Raw genomic sequence first — 23,055 nt, 5'->3', positions numbered from 1 at the left:
ATCATCCCGCTATTTACCCCATGGCCCCTCCCCTCATTGAACCCTGGACCTTGTGCGTGCTAGGCAAGGTCTACACTGAGGCACATCCCAGACTTATTCAGCCCTTCCTGATGTTTATTACCCAAGCTACTGCTTCTTCCATGTAGCATTGTCCCAACATTTCCATCTGCTTCGTGCCATGCCTGCCTCCTCTGCATGCTTTCTTATCCCTTTGCCTTTAGCTCTGTGGGCTGCAGACCAGACCTCCTGGCCTGTAGTGCCAGCCTCCTCCTCACGGCCTGGGTGATCTTCAGCCTCATCTACAAGGTGTGACCAAAGCATACAGTGAATGCTTGAATTCAAAAAAATAATTACAACAGGCAAAAGCATGTTGCCATGCATCCCCCTCACTTCAAATTCACGTATCCCATCATTAGTGCCTCTTTCTGAAGCAGTTCTGGAAGTCCTCTTTCCTGAGTGTCTTTTGTGTCCACTATAAAGTACGTTAAGTCCCTACATGCTGGAGCTACTGAAAATAGGAAAGGAGATAATGTAGGTAACTCGCTCAGACCACCCTTGACACATAATCAGTGCTCGGTAAATGGTATTAATTATTACTCTGAATTAATCTTTGTGTCTGCTATTAGTTTTTCTATACCTGCTAAAAGTTATTCAGTCTGTGGCCTTTTTTTGTTGGTGTCCTGGCCAGAGCCCCGTCCTTCCCTTCTGTGATCCCACAGCCAGTGGAGTGCACCCTCTTTAAACACCCAAGGACTCTCACAGCTCTGTGCTCAGGACTCCAACAGCCCCTTGACTTATGTGCTACCCTGGGACCAATTTGGAGACAAAACCGGAGTTCAAAACCTATCACCCTTCCTCTTGTGTGAGGGGCCTACAGATGTGCAATTTTCATGTTTAACTTGCCGACAGGAATAAGACAAGGAAAGACAGTGTGGGGTGCCAGCTTGATGGAGCTGAAAGACTCGAGGGTCAAACCCAGTGAACCTGGGTTCTCCCCAGCACACCTTCCACGTGTGTTCTCAGCTCTGTCCTCCCCACTTCTCCAGCAAGCCGTGAGTCAGTTCCTGGAACATGAGGCAGCAATGGATTACACGTGTGCGTGTCTGTGTGTGTAACACGGCCGTTCCCTGAGAGAAGCCTGCGGGTGCTGAAAGGGATTAAACAGGGTGCCACAGCAGTGCCTGGCGAACGACAGGGCTTTGTAGCCACCGCAGCATCAGCCAGAATCAGAGCCACGGTGGTGGGAAATGGCTGTTTACCGCCTGCTGGCCCCGCACTGGGGACCTCTGTGCCCTTCACTCGCCCCAACAAGCTGGAACTGAGGCTGATGGTTTCCGCTCACGTGGGAGGAAACGGAAGCACAGAAAGGTTAAACACCTGTGTCCGGGCATCCTGGTTAGTATGTGATGCTGTCAGAGTGCACACTCAGACGCGAACATCTATGTCTTTGCGTGACCTGGGCAAAAATGGAATTTTCCGGAAAAAATCGAATCCTGAGAGCTTGCTTTGCTCTCCCTGCTGAGAGGATGATTGGGAAGAACTTGAAATGCTCGCCCTCTTGATTTCCCAGGATTCCTTACAGACTAATTCTCAATTAGCATTTTTGGACATTATCAGAAAATCAGCATCACTTGTATTTATTTTGCACCTCGCTTGGATTGCATTTCTTGGATTTAGCAAAAAAATCATGGGAGGAGTTTAGGGAACTAGAGAGAAAACAGCCTCCACTGAGTGATTCCCGCTGATGCACACACGGCAGAGTGGGGTCGCCTCTCCCAGTGTGTCCTCTTCCTCGCCTTCCCAAACCACAAGCAGAGTCTGCCTTCCCCCAGGGAGACAGCAGGGGAGTCGTGTGGCATCAGTCTCGGCCCCAGCCCAGGTCTTCACTGGCCGTACTTCAAGGGTGACAATGCCGGGCCTTCACATGTGAAGAACGATGCCTGGGAGATTTCAGGAACACTGAGTTGCCTTTCCTGCTGTTCCCGCGGAATTTTGCTCCTGTCAGCATGGTGCAGGGTACAGTCACCACATAGTCTCTCAACAGCCTCATCCCCACGCAAGCTGCTCACCGCCCTCACCTGGGCAACAAGGCCAACTCCAAACGAGGTGACTGCTGAGCAGGGGAGCAGGGGAGGGGCTCTGTCACGTTCCAGAGTGAGGAGTCCGCAGTCTGGCTTGGGTGGCTTTCCAGCCATAGTCCCCCCTTCTGCTCCGTCCCCAAATCAAGGGAATTTAACGCGAGTGAGAAGGACCCAGAACCAAAACCCTTCACAGGTAAGTCAGGAAGACCCACGTTTGGGAGAGACAGGCCAGAGCGGCTCTGCGCTCCAGGACGCAGCCCAGAAACCGTTCCCACCAGCAGTCCAGGAGCGGGGTCAGCAGGCAGCAAGCGGCCCCCTGTTCCTGCCACAGACCCCACATGAGAGAACACGCGCGCACACACACACACACACACACACACACACACACACACGGAAAACCGAGTTCTCGGCAGTGTTTATCAAGAGCTGTGTGACCTATAATTCTAACTATAAACACTACAGGTATATCAGTTGTAACTGTTGGGGGCCATTTTGTAAACAATACCAGGAACCACCCTGACCCTGGGAGTGTTGTTTAAAAATCCCTGGGTCACCTGGCAAAGACCGGAAGCCGGCAGAGGCAGTGCTCTGGAGATGCTTCATGACACAGCTTTACAGCGCCTCTGTCTGAGGGACGGCAGCCCTGCAGAGCCGCACACACGCACACACAAACACACTTGGGTGATGCAGAGGTTCTCAAAAGACTTCTGCTCGGTTTTCTAAAAAGCGTACCTTTAGGGAAGTACGTTTTACAGTCTCTCTTTACAAATATTTGACCCACTCCTTCTTTCTCCTCTGAGCCCTGGTGCAGCTCAGCAGGGAGCAGAATGCACGCGCACCCATGACGGAGAGCAAGGTCGACCAAAGACAGCTGTGGTTATGGCTGTCGGGGGTAGGTGCTGATACTTAGTTGTGGAAGCACACCACTTCCCAAGCACGGTGTGGCGGCCACAGCTGTGTGGAGAGCTACAGTCAGCAGAGAACACAAGAGACTGTCTGTCCCAGCAGCTTGCTAGGACTTCCAGAACAAGTTTTCCCCTAGTCAGTGGCCTGGACGAGGTACAGGAACGTGTGGGTCCGGGTTCTGGAAGCCAGAAGTTCAAAGAGGCTCCTGCAGGACCACACTTTCTCAGACACGATGGGCATCCCTTCCCTGCCCCTGCCTTCTCTCCGGTGGTGGCCGTCCATTCACGGCCTCCTGCCCTCGGCCCCCTACCCTCAGTGTTTCTCGGCTTTGAGCTGAAGCACGCTGATCTCTGCCTCTCTAGCTGTGCCTCTTCCTCTTCCTGTCAGGACACCGGTCATGTCAGATTAAAGCCACTCTGCTGACCCTGTTTCCAAAGCAGGTCACACTCCCCTTCCGGGAGGTCAGGATTTTAGCATCCTTGGGAGTGGGTGCATAACTGAACCCATGATAGAGGGTAGGAAAGACAAAAAGTGCACTGATGCATTATGTTATGTGCTTAGCTCCTTTTCACATGCGTGTTATACACAGGTCTGTGCTATCTCTTGAGAAGTGAACCGGAAATAAAATCTGCATCAGCCTCAGTCTGTGCGAGAGATAACACATCCGCACGTGGGGCTGTGCATAGCCACACGGTTATAACTGATGCCAGCATATTCAACACAGTAACAATGGAAAGAGACCAGAGAATCTCCTAGGGAAAACATACTTCCTCTGTCTTCAGAGATGAGTGGGTGGGAGGCTGAGGCAGGAGAATGTCTAATTCAAATGTAGCCTCAGCAACTTGGAGACTCCATGAAACCTGTCTCAAAATAAAATTGTTGAAGAGGCTGGAGACAAAGCTCTTGCAAGGCCTTGGGTCCGGTTCTCGGTATTAAACCAAAAACCAATCTGAGTGAGAGTTCACCCCCACAGCAGATGCAGGAAGCACAGAGATCTTTCTGGACCGGAGGCCCGAGGCTGTCCAAGTCCCGAGGGAGGAGAGGCCATGGTCTACTACATGCACACAAGCAGAGGAGTGGTGGGCACCAGGGAGATGAGGCGAGCTGGACTCCTTGCTGTCGTGGAATCCCATGCTCCTCAGATTCGCTGAGTCGCCCTGTGGTTCAGCAGAGGGCCGGGCTCACCGTGGTCCCCGGCCTGCGGCCTGAGCCTGTCCAGCTGATTCTGCAAGACCCGCTCTCGCTCACCCAGGCCACGACAAAGCGATTGCAGCCATGGGGGGCTCAGAGTATGTGCCAGGAGGGGGCACAGCTTAGTCTTCCGGGCCCTCTGGACAGGCGCAGGTGCGGTGACTCGGTGACCCCGGCCCTTTCCTGAACCCCAAGGTGACTCAGAGCAAATCTGAGGACCATGGAGCCCGGGACAGGAGGTCCAGGGTGGGGCGAGTGGATGCCGCTCTCCTTGAGGACCGGGACGGCCTTTACCTGCCCCCTCCCCGGGCCCTGGTGCATGCCTGCGTCTGCGCCTGGAACTTCTTCCTGCCATCTCCAAACCCTTACATGCTGCGGAGCCGACAGTCACAGCAGCACGGGCCCCTGCCTTGCTCGAGGCCGGCTTGTCGAGTGTCTGTGACTAGAGAGGAGCCCAGGTTAAAGCCAGACCCCAGGGCCCCAGGGCCCCCTCAGGCACGGCCAGAGACGGGGTCACACGCTGGTCCGGTGCCAAAGCAAGTGTTCGGTAGCCCTGGCAACCCTCCTTTCCTGCCTGGAGATTGCACTGCGGGTCTATGACTCAGCAGAGTGAGTCGATCACCTGCACTGACTCTCTGGGCTGGTTATTCACGAGCTCCGCAAGCCGACCTCTCTCTGCAGGGAACCCGCACAGCGCTTGGCGGGCCAGGCTGTGCTCCCTGTCAACAGGTGGGCGTCACCCACTCGGTGCCACAGGTGCAAACCCGTCCAGCTGCACAGCGCTGAGCCGGGATGCAGGTGACAAATCGATGCCACCCACACAGCACCGCCCCTCCACCCTCCGCTGCTGAGTCACCTCGCGTTTGCTGGCTGTCGTCACCCTCCTGGGTGAATCACCCACACTTGACTGCAGCATCCTCTTTCTGATGGAAAATTTCCAGCCTGTGTCCCCGTAACTTCAAGGCTGCTGAATTGGTGACCAGGTAATTGGCGGAAGCCAGGGTGAATCAGGCGTCCCCAGGAGGCCCCTTAGGGAAGGGACAGCGCTGCTCAAGGGCCGCTCAAACTGACTCCTGTGGCTCCATTTCAAGCCCTGGACAGCCCCTGCTCCTGCTGCGGGACAGCGAGGAGACGCTTGGGCTGCGCCATGCCTCTCCCCTTAGCGCCGGCTCTGGGAGCACATCGTCAGCCCCGCCCCCCATGCGCCCGCTGCACAGACCTGAGAGGGGAGACAGCCGTGCTGCCAAAGCCCAAGGCCTGGCGCCTGACTGCCGGCAGGGTTAGGGCTGCTTGCTACGCACTGTGTGCGGTGCCGTCACACAGGAAGCAGGCAGACGCTCCTCCTATTTGGAGAGTGCACACCCCGACCCTCTATTTCCATGTCATGTTTGCATTTTCTCAAATCTCTGTTTGCCTTCCTCCTGTCCTGTGCACTTCGGATGCCGCCTTCACTGACCACCACACTGCTCCGACCCTCTCTGCCGGGTCCCTTCCCCTGCCCCTGACCCCTGGCTCCCAGATGTCCTGTCTTAGAAGAAGACACTTCACGTCCAGGGTCGTGGCTGCAGAAGATGCTCCTGGGTGCTCTCCCATCCAGGATGAAACAGACTCAGCGAACGCGCAGAACGACTGCACGGACAGGTAATGGCAGCGGTGCCCCGGCCAGCAGACCCTGATCTCACAGCAGGAGGGAGCCTGTGAGCTGGAGCCTGTGGGTTGGGCGCCTTAACGTCCTCCTGGCCAGAACCGGCTTCCCCTGGGTCCCCACACCCGTCACCTACGCGGCGAGGGTCAGGCTGGGAGTGATGCCAGTTCCTAAGTCCCCAGACTCCTCGCTGTGGAAGGGGCCATCAGGGTCACTGCAGCCCCCACTTCCCACCTGCCAGGTGAGGAGGAACAGACTCGGGGACCCCAAAGCTTTGTCCTGTGCCCAACTCAAAGGGGACCGTCGGGGGCCTCTGTGCAAGGCACACACTGCCGGACGTTTCACAAAACTGCACTGCTGGGTACTGCAAGAGTCCCTTCCGGAAACACAGGCCATTCGACATGGGAGCCTCTACGAATTCACACCCATGTGTTTGAGGGCTCGTGGAGGGAATTCCATTCGCGTGTAAGAACCAGGGAGGATACACATCCCCCTCCCCTCCGGCTGTGTTTGTTTATCTTATCGCACTGTGGATCACCATGATGGAGTTATGTCGCCACAAACCCATTGCCAGTTTTAAATGTCATGAGTTAAAAACATACTGAATCCACCTAACTCACCCAGCGTCACAGCTTAGCCTGCCTTAAATGTGCTGGAAGCAAGGTAGCCTAGACTTGGACAGAAGTACCTAATTAACGTGAAGCCTATTTTCTAGGAAAGCATCGAGTCTCCCGTGGAATTAGGGAACATCACACTAAAAGTAAAAGCCCCAGTGTTTACGTGAGTGTGTTGTCACACGGCTGCAAAGTGAGAACAATCCCAGGAAGCCGGGGACCTCTGTGTGGGTCCACCTTTGCCTCGATGCCAGGAAGCGCACCCATCAGCGTGAGTGGGCATGCGCTTTCCTGTCTCAGCCTTGTCTTGCTTTATTTTCTTAGCTCAACCGCCAGTTTTATCTTTTGTGCGTTAGCAGTGTTTCGTAAAGCTTTCTTTTCTAATGGGTGAGGTTTTGAAACCTAGGTTTTCACTGTCTCGTCATCAAGGAGCAATAAGGCATTGGAAACTTTCCTCAAAGACTGGATGCTCCTGGGCTGGAGCCATCCTGACTGTGGGGCCGTTGGGCCATGTTACCTAATGAGACTGAGGTTCTCTCTCTCCTTCCCTTCCCTCCCTCCCTCCCTCCCTTCATTTGCATGTGCAAACCTCACCCCAAAATTTGGAAGCGGAGGCTCCTGTCACTGTGCTCTCTCACATGGTCCTGCTTGTCACGAGCCTCTGCTCCTTGGGTGACACAAGTAGAGCTTCCTCATTGGCTTTGAGGGCAGCCGGGGTGACGTCGCTTCTGGTTTTCCTCACTAATCCCCCACTTCTGAACTGCTGTCTTCCTGCTCTACAAGAGCAGCCAGCAGGCTGCTCCTCAATCAGCCCTCCAGACAAACAGCGTCGCATCCCCTGGCCCACACTGTCCTTTCCATTTCTGTGGGAGAGGGTGACGCTCACACAGGAAATCTTCCCAGGTCAGGGCAGGGCTTGCACACAGCCCTGCAGCTGGAGAGGGGCTGCTTAGCACCTCGACTGTGAGCACCATCTCCAGTGTGGGCTCCTCCACTCGCTTGGTGAGACAGGCACTCACTCAGGCACTCCCTGCCTCGTTTCCCTCATTGTCCGTATGGGCCATAGGGAACCACATGATGCCGTTGTCATGGAGAGAAAGAAGTGAGGGTGTCCATAACATAATGAGCACTCCCAGAGAAGTTTGTCAGGGAAACAAATGAAGCCCTGGGCTTGAACCCAGGACATTTGGCTCTAGACTGGGGATCCCTTTCCTTGGAGGCCCACGCCCACAGCACCCCGGCAGAAACGCTGGCCAGCTTCCAGCAAGGCCAGCAGGAGCACTGTAGCTTCATGAGATCAGGTGCCTGTGGGCTGAGTGAGAAATGTTCACCCATCAGTGACGCCTCCCTCAAGCCCAGAACCAGAGAAAATGCCCCAAAACGAGCAGTTCTCCACCCAGAGGCTGCCTTTTCCTCCACTGTGTGACAAGTTGATTGTCAACTTGATTAACTTGGGAGCCATTGGAGAGATCGGTAATTCCACTTCCAGGTGTGTCTGGGTGGCCGTGGAGGGTGACGTTGGCGACTGCCCCTGCCCCTGCCCCTGCCCTGCCCCTACCCTTGCCCTGCCCCTGCCCCTGCCCTGCCCCTGCCCCTCTGGCACTGTTTCCTCCTCTGCTTCCTGGCCATAGTGAACCAAGCAGCTTTGCTCCATCACTTCCTTCCACCATGCTGTTCCTACCTCAGAGCCAGCAGCCCATGGACTGAATCTCCTGAAATCCTGAGCTAAAACCTCTCTCCCTTTAAGCTGTGCATGCCAGGCATTGTGCTTTGGTGATTAGAAAGCTGGCTAGCACAACCATCAGGCCACCTGAGTCATTTCCAGGAACAGGAGAGAACTGCAGGCCCCCTACCTGTTACTGCCCGCTCAGTGACAGACCTACTACAATGGCAAGTCAGGTATCAGCAGGACAGCGTTCTACTCTACATGGTCTAACACTACTGCAGCTTTCCTAAGACCTCAAGGACTGGGAATGGAGCATGTGCTTCAGGAGTTTCTGCAGGTGAGGGGAAAATAATTTGTATTTGTTTCAAACATAATGCCATCCCCATTAACAGGATGACTCAGGCTCAGCAGAGCTTGAAACTACTATGTCTATTTGATGCTGGATTTCTCCTCCAGAGACGAGGAATACATTTATCCTTAAGCTGTTATTTCACTTTTTCCTGAGAAAGGTTATTTCCCTAACTAAACACTTGGCTCCTTCTCAGTAGGTCTTTGACTAATGTTGTTTACCGTCATGTGGAAAGAGCAAGGTGATTGCTGAAACTTGCTTTCAAACAGTGGCCCTGAAAGTTGCGGATCTTAACTGGGGCTGTCACACATTCAGCTAAGGCCTTCCTCCGTGCCCTAGTTTGAACTCTTGACACAGTTTTTAAAAGGAGGTTTTTACAAATCACTTAAAGGCTTTTATTTTCTGTCTTGATACACACTGCAGAAGTAACAGCTTCCATTTTCAGCTGGCGGCCGGGAAAAAATGTGTGATCTATCACAGTATTGTTGAAGTTTACTTCTTGACAGTTATCCATCCACATACACGAGCCACCGCAGTGTAAACCGATCCCCTGCTTCCCATAGACGGCCCCTGCCCGGTGCCTTCCCCACGAGCATGTGCAGGGACAGCAGGACCAGCAGCCTCGTGTACACTGAACCACTCAGTCTCTCAACAGCTCTGTGTTTGTTTCTTGGCTTCACCCTGTGGGAGAGGTTCCGTCTTTTGCCCTGACTCCCACATGGCAGCTTCCGTACAGAAGCCCTGAGTCCTGCTGGCTGATCCCATCAGCGGGGAAGGTGCAGGGAAGGACCTGACATGGAGGAGGGCTCGGCTGGGGACTCGGGTTCAGGAGGGCCCGTGAGGGAGGCTGGTGCTTACGTTAGGGCTGGGAGGATGGTGACATTTGGGCACAATCAGAAAGAGAAAGGATAGGAATCGCGTGGCCAAGTGAACTAGATGAACTGGAAGTGGGATTTGAGACTTATTTGTGGGGTCCTTGCACACCTGGCAAAGGGGGTTGACCTTTACTGTGGACATTACAAATCCTCAGAGAGGTGTGTGTGTGTGTGTGTGTGTGTGTGTGTGTGTGTGTGATGTTTGGGTCCATGAGACAATGTCCTGATTAAAACTGTGGTTTGATAGTAATACGATAAAGGCGAGAGCACTGGGTAAAAAGAGAAGAGCTATAAGGCAATTGAAAGCCAGCTAGAGGGAAGTCCCCAAAAGAGCCCAAAGTAGGCCTACTAGCCCATCAACGCCCACCCCATGTCGGCTGTGTTCAGCTGGAGAAAGCACCAGGGCACCTGCCGGACAGAGAGCCAAGGACTGCAGTGGGCAGTGGATGCAGAACACCCGGGGTGAGGGGCATGAGGAGGAGGGGCTGGCACCCGCCTGGCTTTCAGTGAGAGAAACCCTGCCTGGCACTGCCGGAAGCTGGCCCTGAGCTCCACGGCCCATGCTCACAGACCCGGGCAGGTGGCAGCAGCACCTCCACAGCCCCGGCCCTTCTGCAGTCCCTCCCTATGCCGCTGGGCCTCCTGGTCCCCGGTCCCCAGTTCCTTGCACAGAAGCACCTGGCCATCTTTGCCACATCACCTGCACCCCAGACCCGTCTCTTACTCACTCTGCATCCCGTTTCTCCAGGCCTGAAGAGACAGGTGTCTGCTGCCCATCTCCCTGCTGTCCTTCGAGTTGTGTCCAGGAGCCTGGGCCCCCTGCAGGCCTCCCCTGGCTCCAGAATGCTCTGGGATGGGGACAGGGCCTTCTCCCCCTCGGTGACCCGGACATGAAGAGAGCACCGCAAGGCACAGCTGTGTGGTGACAACAACGTGTTGCATTAATGCAGGGGACCGCAGAGGGACACCCACGCCCTCGAGTGACAGGGAAGCCTGTGTCGGCAACCCGCATGGGGGTGAAAACACCGCAACGGCCACTCGCAGTCAGGGAGAAGATCTTTTTAAAGGGAGGGGGGCAGTGCCAAATAACAAAGGCTGGCAAGGCTGTGGGGGCAAAGGAACCCTTCAGACATTGTGGGCTGTCATGTAAACTGGTACCACCACTATGAAATCAGCGTGGAGATTCCTCAGAACACTAAAACTAGAAATTCCACTTGACCCAGCTGTTCCCATTCTAGGCATCTTCCCGAAAGAGCTGCACGTTACACTGATCCACGCACAGCCCTGCTAACGGCAGCACAGCTCATAACAGCTGCGTCTTGGGGGCTGCCTGCATGGCCATCAACAGCTGAAGGGATGGAGAAAACGTGGTCTTCACACACAGTGGAACACTACTTTGTCATAAAGAGGGATAAATTTGAGCCGTTTTTAGGAAAATGGATGCACCTAGAGAGCATAACAGTCAACAAAGTAAGTCAGACACACAGGCGTAAACATCACGTGGCTTCTCTTACAAATGGACACAGCAAAACAGAAGATAGCAAAGAGGAAGTAGGGGCACGCTTTTCAAATGGAACGGAGATGGTGGGAGGAGGAGAGGAGGTGGGGCAGGGATGGAAAATGCTAAGAGCGCTTTGGAACTGCGAAGGGGACAGGCGCTGGAAGGAGCTGTCAGCAAGGCGAGAGGGCAGAGACAGCAGAGCTGTGGTGTCCCATCCACGCACCAGCTCCCCTCAGGAATGTGCAAATTGTGTGCGGCAGAGGTGGACCAATAAAAGAAGACACCAAAACTGGGGGCAGCGTTTAAATGTTTGCATATGTGCAAATTCTCCTCCCCGTGGGCAGCTCTTTGCATGACGTGACAGGAGGAAGCCGCTTTCCTCCCCACGAGGGAAAGGCCGTCCTGGGTGTCCTCCCCCACCCTTCTGGACTGGAAACCCCTCGGAGCTCGGTGAACACAGCCAGGCAGGGACTGGCATTGTCACTGTCCCTCTTGGCTCGTGATCCCACTCCCATCCAGGGCAGTCGTGCTGCAGGGGAAGCGGTAAGCCCTTCAGGGTGCAGGTGGCCAGGAGCTAGGCCACGGTGTCCTGAAGACGTCACACTCCCTCCCTGGCAGAGACCCCGCTGTTTCTCCTCCCCCACTTTTAAACTTTAAATCATCGGACCCGTGAGAAGCTGCGATCATCCCCCTTTAGCAGGGTGGGGACACAGGCGCAGAAGGGCAAACCTGGGGCTGGGAAGAGACCCTGCAGTGGTGGGGGCTCTCTCCCCTCGGTCTCCAGCACCTGCAGAAGGAGTGTCCCGCCCCAGAGGCACCAGAACTCGGACACGGAGGATTCTGCGGACAGGCCCAGATTTCCTACAAGATGTCCCAGTGACTGGCATAGCGGGAAAACTGAGGCTGCCGTCGTGTGGGCGAGGGGTGCTGGGGAGCAGTCACTAGGGAAAGATGAGGAGCCAGGCTTGGAAGGTTCAGCTCCAGGGGTGCCCGACAGCAGAGCCACTGAGCAAGCTGGTTAAGCCTGGTGGGGCCTGGGAAGCCGCCGGGCTGGGCTGCAGCTGTCCAGGCCGAGTATCTGGATGCACCTCAAAGCCTCAGACTGAACCCCACATCCGGCTGCAGCCAGAACCTCCCCGCTTCAGTGTCAAAAGAATCTGAACTGATCCTCTCTCATTCCCAGCCTGCCCGCCCTGGCCCGAGCATCGGTCACACCCCGTCACTCGTGGTGTTGTCCTGGAATCGTCTGCAGCAGGGACTCGCAGGCCAGCACCCTCCTACAGAAGCCGTGCATCCCTGGGTCGCGCCCTGCTCCATTGCCGGGTCCAATGTGAAAGCTGGGTGACGCTGTGGAGCTTGGCCTGTGGAGTGTTTTGGAAGCCATGCCGCCGGGCAGGAGACCCCAGTCCTGGGTCCAGGCAAAGCACACTGCAGACCTGAAGGCTGTGGACAGTGAGGGCCCAATCTGTTCCCTCCATCCCTGCATCCCAGTGCTGATGCTGAGAAGGAAGTGACTTTATTTTTATCACTGCTGTGTCCTCCCTGTCATTCGGTTCATAGTTAGCAAGTGAAGATTTTCTACTAGGTTCTCCCTAATGCAAGAGACCTTACACATTAGCTCGATTCCTAGTATAGGACAGGCTCGGTTTCCTTCTTACCGGAATGTTGTTCCCCTCCCAGTAAGCAGCCTCTCCTCTTCCAAGTGGTAACTGTCCCGGTCACTTTCTGGTTCCAGAGACACGTGCCCCACACTCTCCAATTAAAGGAGGAGAGGACTCAGTCCGTGGTCCACCGGCTCCAAGCAGGAAGGCCCGGGTAGAGCCGCTCACATCATGGCACACAGGAAGCAAGAGGCAGAAGGGGACAAACATTTCCAGTTCCCGCCCCGGTGACCCGGCTCTAAGCAGGCCCTGCCCGTGACAGCAAGCCGCCCTCCTGAGGCCCAGCTGCCTTCCGAAAGCCACAACTCTGAGCACCAGCGAGGTCTGGGGGGCACCCCGGATCTGAACCCTAACCATAAACCTCAAAATATTCTAACTCAGCATCGCGCCTTTGCAGTGATGACCGAAAGGAAAGCGAGGCAAAGGCCTGGGCATTACTCACTCAAGACACAAGAGGGTAAAAGATGCCCGGGAACGACCACTACGGAGACGCGGCTTCTGGTCCATTTCATGGCAAAGCGTTCTAATGATGAGTTTGTAAGAGTGTCTGTTCATCAAGAAATGCCTTGGGAAGCTATGCAAAAGCGATGGGCATTTGAGATTTTCCATTTCCGGTGTCAAGTTGAGGACACCAGAGCTGCAGGCCACAGAGGAGTTCGGCTGGCTGGTCACCACACCGCCGTGGAGCCCACACACGAGGCTTAGCTCACAGGCAGGGAAACAAGACGTCAGACCCGGGCCTGCTGAGGACAGACAGGGAAGCGAGCTGACAGCGGCTCCCGATGCCCGCCCGGATGCAGAGGCGATTAGCCTGAGGTCATTCTATGTTTTCTTTTCTGTGAAGTGACAGCCAAGAGCTACGTGAGACATTCACCAGCAGGCTGCAATATCCTGAGAAACCTGAGGGGAGCGAGAACCAGCAGACGTGAAAGACTTCAAAAGGAAGGAGATGGAGTAGGCCCCGTGTGAGGCCTCGCCGCGGCCCAGACGCACACAGCCTGAATCCGAATCGCACGCGGCGTTTGCCTCGGACTTTACCACACACCTCACTCTCTGGAACCAGTCAACATTCCATTCTTTCTTTCCCTGTCCTACTGGGGATTGAACCAGCAGCTCTCCAGGCTGAGCTGCATTCTCACTTCTGGTTTGCTATTTGGAGACAGGGTTTCAATAAGCTACTAAGTTGCCCAGGCTGGGATCAAACCCGGGCTCTTTCTGCCTCAAACTCCCAGTGTGCCGCCATTACAGGCCTGTGCCTCCATGCCAGCCTAACGTCCTATTCTTTAGACAGCTCTCGGTCAGCTCACCCTGGGTCATAGCTCGAGAAAAATGCATCATAAAGGACTTTGCCCGTGCGTGTAGCTTAGGCCATCCTGGTCGGCCAGTGCCTGGTAAAAGAACAGAGACCATACTCATAAGTGAGATAAATCAGACCCGCATGTGTAAACACCATATTTTATCCTTAGTGGAAGAAACTGAAAGAGTAAATAAGATCCAAAAGGTACAATAGGTACAGTGAAAGGGAAAGAAACTGCTCAAAAGGAAAGAACAACTGGGATGGCAGAAAGGAGAAAAAGAAGACATGTATTTATACACGAAATAGCTAAGATAACTGTCCTCGTAATTTCTATCAGTTCATTGAAAGGAACAGTTGGTGCTTATATTGTTTGATCAACTTTGCATGCCTGTACCTGGTAATCTGAGCAACTACTTTGAAGACAACAATATGTACTATAATAACCATTGTTCATTTCCTATCAGCTTGTTTTCAGATTCTGTATCATTTTTATTGATTTTTTTCTTCTCTTTAAAATAAAAAAAAATGCAATATGTGTGTGTGTGTGTGATTTGAACACACCACCTGCCCGCCCTCTAGATGTGTGAGCTCTGTGAGAGAGGAAGTCTTCCTGTTATTCTCACATCATACACCTATACTAGAGGCATTGCTACTCCCACATGCAGTACTCGATAAATAGCATTTGATTAATCAACAACTGCATTTTAAATGTGTTTACCTGTGGATCATCTTAATTCTCCACAGAATACAAGTCCCCATTCCTGGTGGGTGCAGACGGGGGCCAGGCTGAGTGGCCCCCGGGGTTTCCGGCACACTGCAGCAAGAGCACTGGGGTTTCAGAGCGACGCTCCCTCAGGGCTGCATGTGGACATCTGCACCTTGACCTTCAGCACGTGGCAGGGAAGGGTCACAGGCAGCAGAGCCATGTGAGGTCAACGTGGCTCCCAGATGCCCCACCGGTGCCCCAGAGCTGGACTTGGAGACGGAAAGGCAGAGTCTCAAGACAGCCTCAGCCACCAGCTGCGCACCTCGAGGAGGCCACAGGCTTCCTGTTACGTGCGGAATGAAAACGCAGACAGCAGCCACGGCGGCCAGCCTTCGGAAAACGGTGACCAAGTGGTGTCCCCAGTCCACCCACTTCCATCTGGACCGGGCAGTGTCCACAGCCCAGGTGTTCACAGCCAGGCCTGGCCCCTTCACCAAGGACGAGGCCTCCTGTCCCCCTGTGGGACCACAGTGACATGCTGGACATGGGGGAGACAGGCTCAGAGACCAGGGCTCTAAGGCCTTGACTGTAACCACACCCGGAAGTGGCCCAGGAGACCCATCGAGCTCCTACAGCAAGCAAGCCTTGCCCTTCCGTTCCTGGAATGCTGGGGGTCTTTAGTCCCTCATTTCCCGTTCTCGCTTTATCTTCAGGAACTGCCGTGGTTAAAGACGAGAACATGAGTATCTCGTGCGCCAGCTGGGGCTGCTGCCACAGGCCCTGAGGCAGAGGGCCGGGAAAGGAGAGGCGGGTGCTGGTAAAGGGCTGGCTCTTCTGTGAAAGCTGCTGACCTGTGTAAAGCAGATGTGTTTGCACCAAACCGCGAAGTCCGGCTGCTGTCACAACTTCTCAGGCTCCAAACCTGAGAACTTAGTAACCGACCAAGCTGGAAGGGGAGAGCTGACCTCACTTTGGGTTCACCTGCCCAGTCTCCCCTTCTCTCCCTGTCCCTTCAAACGGGGCCACCACGGAGTTCTCATTTAAACCCTTGCTTCTGCTCGGGTGTCTTCCCGCCCACGTAGGGCAGTCCCCTTGTTCTCTGGAGCCAAGCCACGCCCCTCATTTGACATCTACTTGTCTCATCAGCTACTGCTTTTGCCTAATACATCCTGCTCTAGTCTGGATTCTAAGCTCCCCAGGGCAGAATAAAGGCTGAAGAGAAACCCAGTATCTGCTCGATGCCCTCCTCCTCCCCCTGATGGGATTTGGGGAAGGGTTCACCCTGCCCGACTTCTGGGTCTGCACAGAGTGAGAGTCACTAGGCTGTTTTGTGTGTGTGTGTGTGTGTGTGTGTGTGTGTGTGTCTGTGAGAGAGAGAGAGAGAGAGAGAGAGAGAGTGAGAGACACTCAGCCACCCACCATGACAGTGGAGAAAGCCGCCCTGCTGGGCTGCCCTCTTGGGCCAGGCACCGGGGAGAGTGGGACTGCTGTCCTACCAGAGCCCCGGGGCCAGCCGTTAGCCGTGAGTCTGCCCCTCCTTCCGCACAGCTGTTCGGGAGGTGGTGCATTAGCTGGCTTTCTGTTACTGTAACAGGTATCGGAGGCAGTAGGCTTAAAAAGAAAAGAGGTTTGTATCAGCCGACCGCTTTGGCAGCTCTGGGTCAGGACCCTTCGTCCCTGCTGCCTCTGGGCCTGTGGTAGCTGTGTGCTATGGAGGCACCAAGCACTGGAACCCCTTCAGAACGAGAAGACAGGTGTCCCACAACCTGGTGGCCAGACCCCCTCCCTCGGAAGTCCTGGCACCTCCCAGCGGCAGCAGGCCGGGGCACAAGCTTTCAGGAACATCCCAGATATCCCAGATGGGACCTGTGGCAACGACGGAAACAAACTGAACGAATGGACTGCAGCGCCAGCCCCCGGGAAGGCCTGGGTGGCTGGCGACTTGGTGGGGTGCAGTTTCAGAGGGCTCGGAAGCAGCGTACCTCACTCTGTCCCCCTCACTGCTCAATCCTTCACCTCGTCTGTGGGCACTGGGGAGCATTGCAGCCAGCAACGCATGGAGCAGGAGGCTGTCATCTTGCTGTGGGCTGTGGGAGTGTGTGCACCGTGCAAGGCCCCCCAGTCCGACCGCCTGGGGATGGAGGAGCTGGAGGCCGCCTCCACCCAAGGCCTGGCCCGAGGGGCAGGGTCCTGTGCTCAGGAAGTGTGGGCAGTGAGAAGGTTGGTCCTAGAGTCACAAATATCAGAAGACAGCACTTTCTGCTGGGAAGGGGGGTGCCCCGGGCTGGGGTAGAGGGTGGGGCGCTCAGGCCCAAGCGGAAGGCACTGCATCTCTGGAAATGTGTCAGGGTGATGTGGCCCATTGTGTGCTGTTTACAGGGAAAAAGGCGAGGAGCGCAGACCTGACTAACTGTTTCAGCAGCATCCGCGCAGCACACGCCCCCCACTCTCCGTGTCCCTCGCAAGTGCTCAGCCGACGCCCGGCCCACTCGCAGGGCCGGACTTCGCGGACCCCGTCTTCTCCTTGAGCGGAAGCAGAGGCTGCCATCTTCTCCCTGATGTGCCGTAGCACATCTGCAGTTCTGTATTTTTGTAAAACCGTAGGTGCTGCACTGCATTCTCACTTTGCGACACGTATCAAGTTGGGCTTTCCTCTCTCTCTTCCCTGTAAGTTCTCAGATACAAGAATAACAACTGATGCCTTCTCTGAATCTAGCACCTGCCCCAGTGTCAGAAATAGAGGAGGGTGAATGAATCACCAGGGACCACCAAGCTGCCCGTGCTCATGAATGCATCAACCAAATGAGATTTAATGTTTTTAAAAAATGTGTGCATGGGGCCAGGGACATAGCTCAGCAGCACAAGCTCTTGCCTGGCAAGTACAAGGTCCCGAGTTTGATACCCAGTACCAAAAAAATAAAATAAAACAAAATTTAAAAATAAGAAAAAATTTTAAAATGTGTGCATTGTATTAGTCATTTTCCTGTCACTGGGACAAAACACCTGACACCCACAACTTTAAGGGGGGTTCGGGGGATTCAGTCCATGCTCACCCGGTGGAAGGGCGTGAGGGCACAGCTGCTCGGCTCATGGGACCCAAGGAAGAGTGAGGAGGAAGGAGCTGGCGAGGGAGAGAACCCTTTTGAATGCAGGCACCCAGAAACACCCGCTTCTAACTGGACTCCACCGGCGTGCGCAGCAGTGCACTAGTCAGAGGACGAGCCACCGATGAATACAACAACCCCACAGTCCTACCGTCTGCCCAGGGCCCCCGTCGGCTCTGACCACGTGGCACTTTGGGGAATGTTTGAAATCTCAACCATAGCATGTACCACGTAACATAAGCCATTTTACCGTTACATTTGATTTTGTGTAATTTCTACATTTTCCTCTCCTCACACAAATGATGCCTGTACGGGCACCTGGACTGCGATTACCAGCACTCTCCCCATGCTGTTGCCCTCGGCCCTCCTGCTGAGCGCTCACTGAGCTGGAGCGTACTGGAGAACGCACACACCCGTCTCCCGGACGTCAGCTTCAGCGCAAGAGAGGGACACACGAGAAAGGTGTGGCGCTTGGGCTGTCTCAGTGGTTTCTACACGCAGTGCCAGGAAGAGGCTGGATAGTGAACCTGTCCCCAGCCAAGTAGGGGATGAGGGCTGCAGGCCTGCGCCTGGCTTCACTCTCCCTGAGGGAGGCTCAGGATAGCAGGGACCAGTACAGAGTGGAGCAGTGAACGACAGAGGCCAAGAGCGAGGCTAGAGAGGGGGAGAGAGAGACAGTTGCACCCCTGTGTGCGGACAGCATCACCACGGTTTCCAGTCTGATGCCCAGGGGGATCTGATGGCCTTGGGTGAGGACAGTGACAGGGACAGGGACCCATCAGACCTGTAACTGAGCGGACAGAGAGGCTGCTGGACTGCGGCCCACAACCAGGGCAGATGGAGTTCAGCCCACACCTCAAGGCTCCCCAAGGGCGATTTTACGGAAGGGTGTGTGCACGTGTGCGGCAGAATCCGAGCTCGGTTGGATACACGCCCCACGCCACGTGTGCCCTCCACCCACCCCCAAACCAGAAACGGGCCACAGGACAACTTTGATGGAGAGGTCCAATCCTCTTCAGTGAGACGGTGCTGACAAGCGGCTTTTTGCGATTCTGGAATCACTCAAGCACAAACGCTTGAAATGAAAGCTTTCCCACCACAGCACTCAGGGGCTGCTCTGTCTTTCTTTAAAACCCAAAAGTTGTACCTCTGGAAAATGAGATACACCACCCTCAAAAACTTACCGGGAATTGCCTAGAAATCCACTGTGGCAGGCATGGTTGGTGTAGGCCGGTGTGCCAGAGCGGCTGCACACGTCTTCCGGGCCATTTCGAATACCAGCTCCCCGGGCACACGATGAAGTGGCAAGAGTGGGCCTGAGCGCTCGTTCCAGCACCTTCGGCCCAACGCTGGAAGTTCTCCGTGAGTTTGTTTTGCGCGCACACAGCGTTAAAGCCTTGCCGACGGCTGCTTTTGAGTTCACATCATTTCTACAAACTCTGTAAACAGAAGGTACTGATGCTTTCCAAAAGCTGTTTCCCTCGCCTGTGTCTCCTCCACGGCAAAGCTCCTTTCCAGAGCGTGCGTTTGTCTCCCCAGCCACCGCCCTTCGCCTTGGAGCCGCCTCCCCCACTCCGAAGAATGAACAGGAAAGGAAGCGCTGCGTGGCGGTTTGGATGTCAGGGAAACAGAGCCTTTGCCCACCTAACTCCAGTCACCTCTGCAGTACCACACCCTGCCGCAGCACTCCCCCGGTACCCCGGGAACAGTGGGTATGGCCGACCTCAGTCTTCCCCAGAACACAGGCCCCCAGGCCGTAGGACTGGGTCTCAGCTCTGGTTGGGGTCTGCTTCCCTTCCTGCAGCTGCTGAAGCCTGGGGACACTAAAAATATAAGATGTCAAATACACTGCAATGGGGCTGGGGGTTCAGCTCAGTGACACAGCGCCTTCCTGGCAAGCACAAGGCAGTGAGTTCGATTCCTGGTACAGGAAAACAAACAAACAGAAAAATATATGTATACACTGCAAAAGTTTAAATTTTTAAAAATTGCAGTAAAGGGTACATTGCCATTCATCTGCCTCACGCTGACCTCCTTCCTGCATGCTCCCCCCACGGTTCCGACCACTTTCTGCTGCAGTTCTGGAGTTCTCTTTCCAGAGTGCCTTCATGGGGTGATCAAAAACATGATGAATGTTGTTGCCGAGCTCCATCCCACAGAAAGGCAGGCTGGTGAACCCGACACTGTCCTCATCTACCTCGGTCAGGGGATCTGGCAATGTCATGGCTCTTCCCAAAGTCAAAATGACCACGAGAGGGAAACCTTCTGAGTCCATTCAGGACATCAAGGCTGCCAGGACAGCGCAGCTAAACACATTCAGGAAGGAGGACGAAAATCGTCCTTTTTTCGTAGAGGCGAAAATCCTGCTTAGCTGAAGGACTGTCTTCATCATTTACAAAATTTAATTTAAAAAAAATACTAACTGAAAATTCTCAGTCTGCTTTCTAATTTGATATAATACTGTTGGAAATTTCTTTCAGTGACTTCTTCGCCTAATTCGAATCCCCAGCCCCCAAATTCCAGTATGCTCCCCTCCACTCTTTTGAGGAAACTTGGAGTGGCGGCGCACGGTTATTCACCTGCACCGAGAGCGTCCGGGGATGCTCAGGGCGGAGGCAGCCACCGTGGCTTTTCTACAGTGCAGGTGTGAAAGAGAAGCCCAGGGTGGTATCGCAAAGCCCGTCTATGCATGGAAGGGGGTTGGGGACCACCCTTGCCGCTCTCCCCAGCCCACCCCTCCATCTTCCCTGAGGTCCCCCCTAGCAAAGCCCCCCATCCTGCTTTAATTCACCCACGCTGGCCTCCCCCTCCTCTTGCACCCCAGGAAGACACAACTCCTGGCAAGGACCCCTTTGTCTGCCGAGTTACGGTCTTGGGTGCAGGTCTCCAAATGTTCACTCAGATTACAGATTAGGGGGAAATTAATGGCCTCTCCCTTCCCTTCTTTTCAACAGAGTCAAGGTCCCACAGAAGAAGGAATTCAACTCAGATTGTCTCAGCCCGAGAAAATAACAAAGCCTCTTCCCAGGGATGTAAGGAGCTTATTAGCAAACATTAGACTTCATTGTACCATCAGTGTGTTATTAAAAAATTAATGTCTGTGAAATGAGTTTTTGATACAAAGCTGCATGGCCTGCCTTTTTTGTGGGTTTTAAAAACATTAATCTCTTCAATAATTCATCTTTTATTCCTTCAGCCTTACTAAATATTAAATAGGTTAAAGTTAAATATTTGAAAACTAAATACAGGATAGAGTCTCTGAGGACTAGCTCAGGGTGTCTGGAGGTTGGTGTCCCTGTCCCTCTGTCTAAGACACAGCAATCTGTCACATGGGCCCTGGGTGGCACCGGCTGGCGTGCGGTCCTCACCTCTGAGCACTACCGTGGGTCGTGTGGCTGACGGCAGAGACAGGAATTCCCAAACATACAGGGAGACTGACACCTTATTGGCCGCCGAGGTCCACCCAGCTCAGAGAAGGGAGCAGTCATCAGCCGCGGCCTCATGGGCAGCCTGCATGGGCGCTAGCCTGACCTCAGTCCTCTGGGGGCCTGGGGATCTGAGGAGGCCGCCTCCCCGCCCCCTCAGGCACCTGCCCCCTTTCACCTGCGTTGATTGGAGCCCCAGGACCCTCTCCGCAGTGCCCCGTGACTGTGACGGGCCACGCTTTGTCTCGATCGGCAGAACTGTCCGAGGAAGCAGCACCATGACGCCTTCCCGGGACACATCGCCCAGCATCTAGCCTGCACCGTCCGTGCGGCTGACCCTCACCACCCTCCACATGTGGGACATTCAGTCAAGTTCACGAGCGACAGTGAACCCTCCTCCTCTGGGGCTTGGCACGTATGCATTCACCAAGAAATGTGAGCTGTGTGCGGAGACATCTTAGATCCGGGCGTCCCAGCGAGCTGAGGAGCCAGGGTTAGGCTCAGGCAGCTTCTGGAGCCTCACTGGGGCCACACGGAAGTGTCCCTCTTCAAACACAAACACCAGAGACACCATCCTTCGAGATGAAACCTACCACGGGCCAGTTCTGAATTCGGAGTCCAGCATCTCCACAGTACTTCCACCCGCTAGAGAGAGCAGGGCCACCCGGCTCCCCCAGACCTGCTCGCAGCGTCTCCAGACAAGCCTAGCACTGTCCCCTCAGGGCCTGGCTCGCAGCCTCTGTGTTGGGGCTGAGCAGCAGGACAGCTGTGCTGCAGCCAGTCCCCCTGCAGGCCCTGCAGGCCCTCCTCACCCCCTGCCAGACCCAGGGCTCCTGGGCCCCCAGCACAGGTGTCAATCTGGTGGCCTTGGTGGCAGCAGTGGCGGCGTCTTCCACAGCGTGGAGGGACTGGGATCTGCATGGGGCTGGATACAAAGAAAATGCTAATGGGTGACACACTCACTTTCATGTTTTATTAATGACATCTGCCGCATATTTGTAAAATAATTTACATAATATGCTAATTCTCCAGAAGAGGAGGGGGCAGAGCTCATCACTGTACACAGAATCAGCACTTTCTCTGCCTGTGTCAGGGCGACAGGAGGTTCAGCTCTTTAATGGGGTCTCTTATGATACTTGATATGTTTAAAGGTCAGCTGGGATTTGCTTTTTGGGATAGAGACTCACTAATAAATATTCCCTTGTGACTTTAGACTTGGTGGCATGAAAGTCTTGTCATAAAGAATTAGAAAAAAGAAACCACGTGTGACAGCCCAGGCCGGTGATGCCAGCACTCTTGGAAGGCTGAGGCAGGAGGATTGCAAGTTCTAACCCAGCCCTGGTAACTGAGTAACTCAGCTGGCCTCTGTCTCAAAATAAAAAAATAAAAAAAACAAGGGCTGAGGATGTAGCTTAGTGTGAAGGCTTTAGGTTCAACCCCCAACATGAACAAACTTAGGCAAGTTTCAGTGGCAAACAAGAGTTACGTCTGCAAACAGGAAGATGGTCAGAAGCCGTAAAGCAACAGGAATCTAACTGCTGATGTGGACGCAGGACTTGCTGGATTTCCAGGATTTTTATTCTTTTATTTTCCACTCTGGCATTTTGACCATCTGGGGTGGAGATGCCACGTGATGACCCCCTTTCTTGCTGAAAGTCATCCTAGCCTTTGCGGGGTGGGCAAGAAGGGCAGGCAGAGGGACCAGAAGGACCTGAGAAGGCAGAGACGATGCCAGCAGCAGAGTGGCATTGCATCAGGCTACCCTCCACGCCGGGGAGCTGGGCCACCCACCTAGGCCTCTTGAAGGTCAGCACATTGCCCGAGACTTTGCAGTGAGGAGTACGGGTCCTAACAGCCTGGCCACAGGTGTATTTTAGAACAGAAGTCTCCGCTCTTCCTGCTCCCGCCCCCCGCCTGTGTGCCCCTTGTTTTCAATTACTGTGCAGCTTCCAGGCCAGGGTGCTGGGAGGAATCCTTATAACCCAGCACGTGGGGGAGGAGGCGCTCGGGAGCACCTTGCTCCCTCCCAGAAGC

General features: G+C 54.6%; 1 protein-coding gene across 4 annotated transcripts; it reads left to right on the top strand.

Moving 5' to 3' along the window:
* The first annotated feature begins 5,307 nt into the window (after positions 1-5,307).
* LOC106148875 lies at positions 5,308-17,264 on the top strand. Of its 4 annotated transcripts, XM_013515805.1 has the most exons (3): positions 5,308-5,819; positions 6,120-6,288; positions 6,539-6,629. In XM_013515805.1, exons 1-3 carry the CDS (start codon positions 5,326-5,328, stop codon positions 6,605-6,607), a joined length of 732 nt encoding a protein of 243 aa, XP_013371259.1. In that variant the 5' UTR covers positions 5,308-5,325; the 3' UTR covers positions 6,608-6,629. The 4 variants fall into 4 exon arrangements, 3 of the variants coding, with proteins under 3 accessions (XP_013371259.1, XP_013371271.1, XP_013371266.1); XM_013515817.1 differs by lacking the exons at positions 6,120-6,288; positions 6,539-6,629 and adding an exon at positions 16,872-17,264; XM_013515812.1 differs by lacking the exons at positions 6,120-6,288; positions 6,539-6,629 and adding an exon at positions 12,012-13,960.
* The last annotated feature ends 5,791 nt before the right edge of the window (positions 17,265-23,055 follow it).

Source organism: Chinchilla lanigera, unplaced genomic scaffold, assembly GCF_000276665.1.
Source record: "Chinchilla lanigera isolate Chin_1 unplaced genomic scaffold, ChiLan1.0 scaffold00003, whole genome shotgun sequence".
Lineage (NCBI taxonomy): Eukaryota > Metazoa > Chordata > Mammalia > Rodentia > Chinchillidae > Chinchilla > Chinchilla lanigera.
Note: the sequence above shows the minus strand (reverse complement) of the source record. Positions and strands in the feature narration are given on the sequence as shown.

Bases quoted from the DNA above. Each gene is read 5' to 3' on its own strand.
- LOC106148875 (XM_013515805.1), top strand. From the start codon at position 5,326: ATGCCTCTCCCCTTAGCGCCGGCTCTGGGAGCACATCGTCAGCCCCGC. The intron at 5,820-6,119 runs GTAATGGCAGCG...CCCAACTCAAAG, and splicing joins CAGAACGACTGCACGGACAG to GGGACCGTCGGGGGCCTCTG. The intron at 6,289-6,538 runs GTAAGAACCAGG...CCTATTTTCTAG, and splicing joins GGAGGGAATTCCATTCGCGT to GAAAGCATCGAGTCTCCCGT.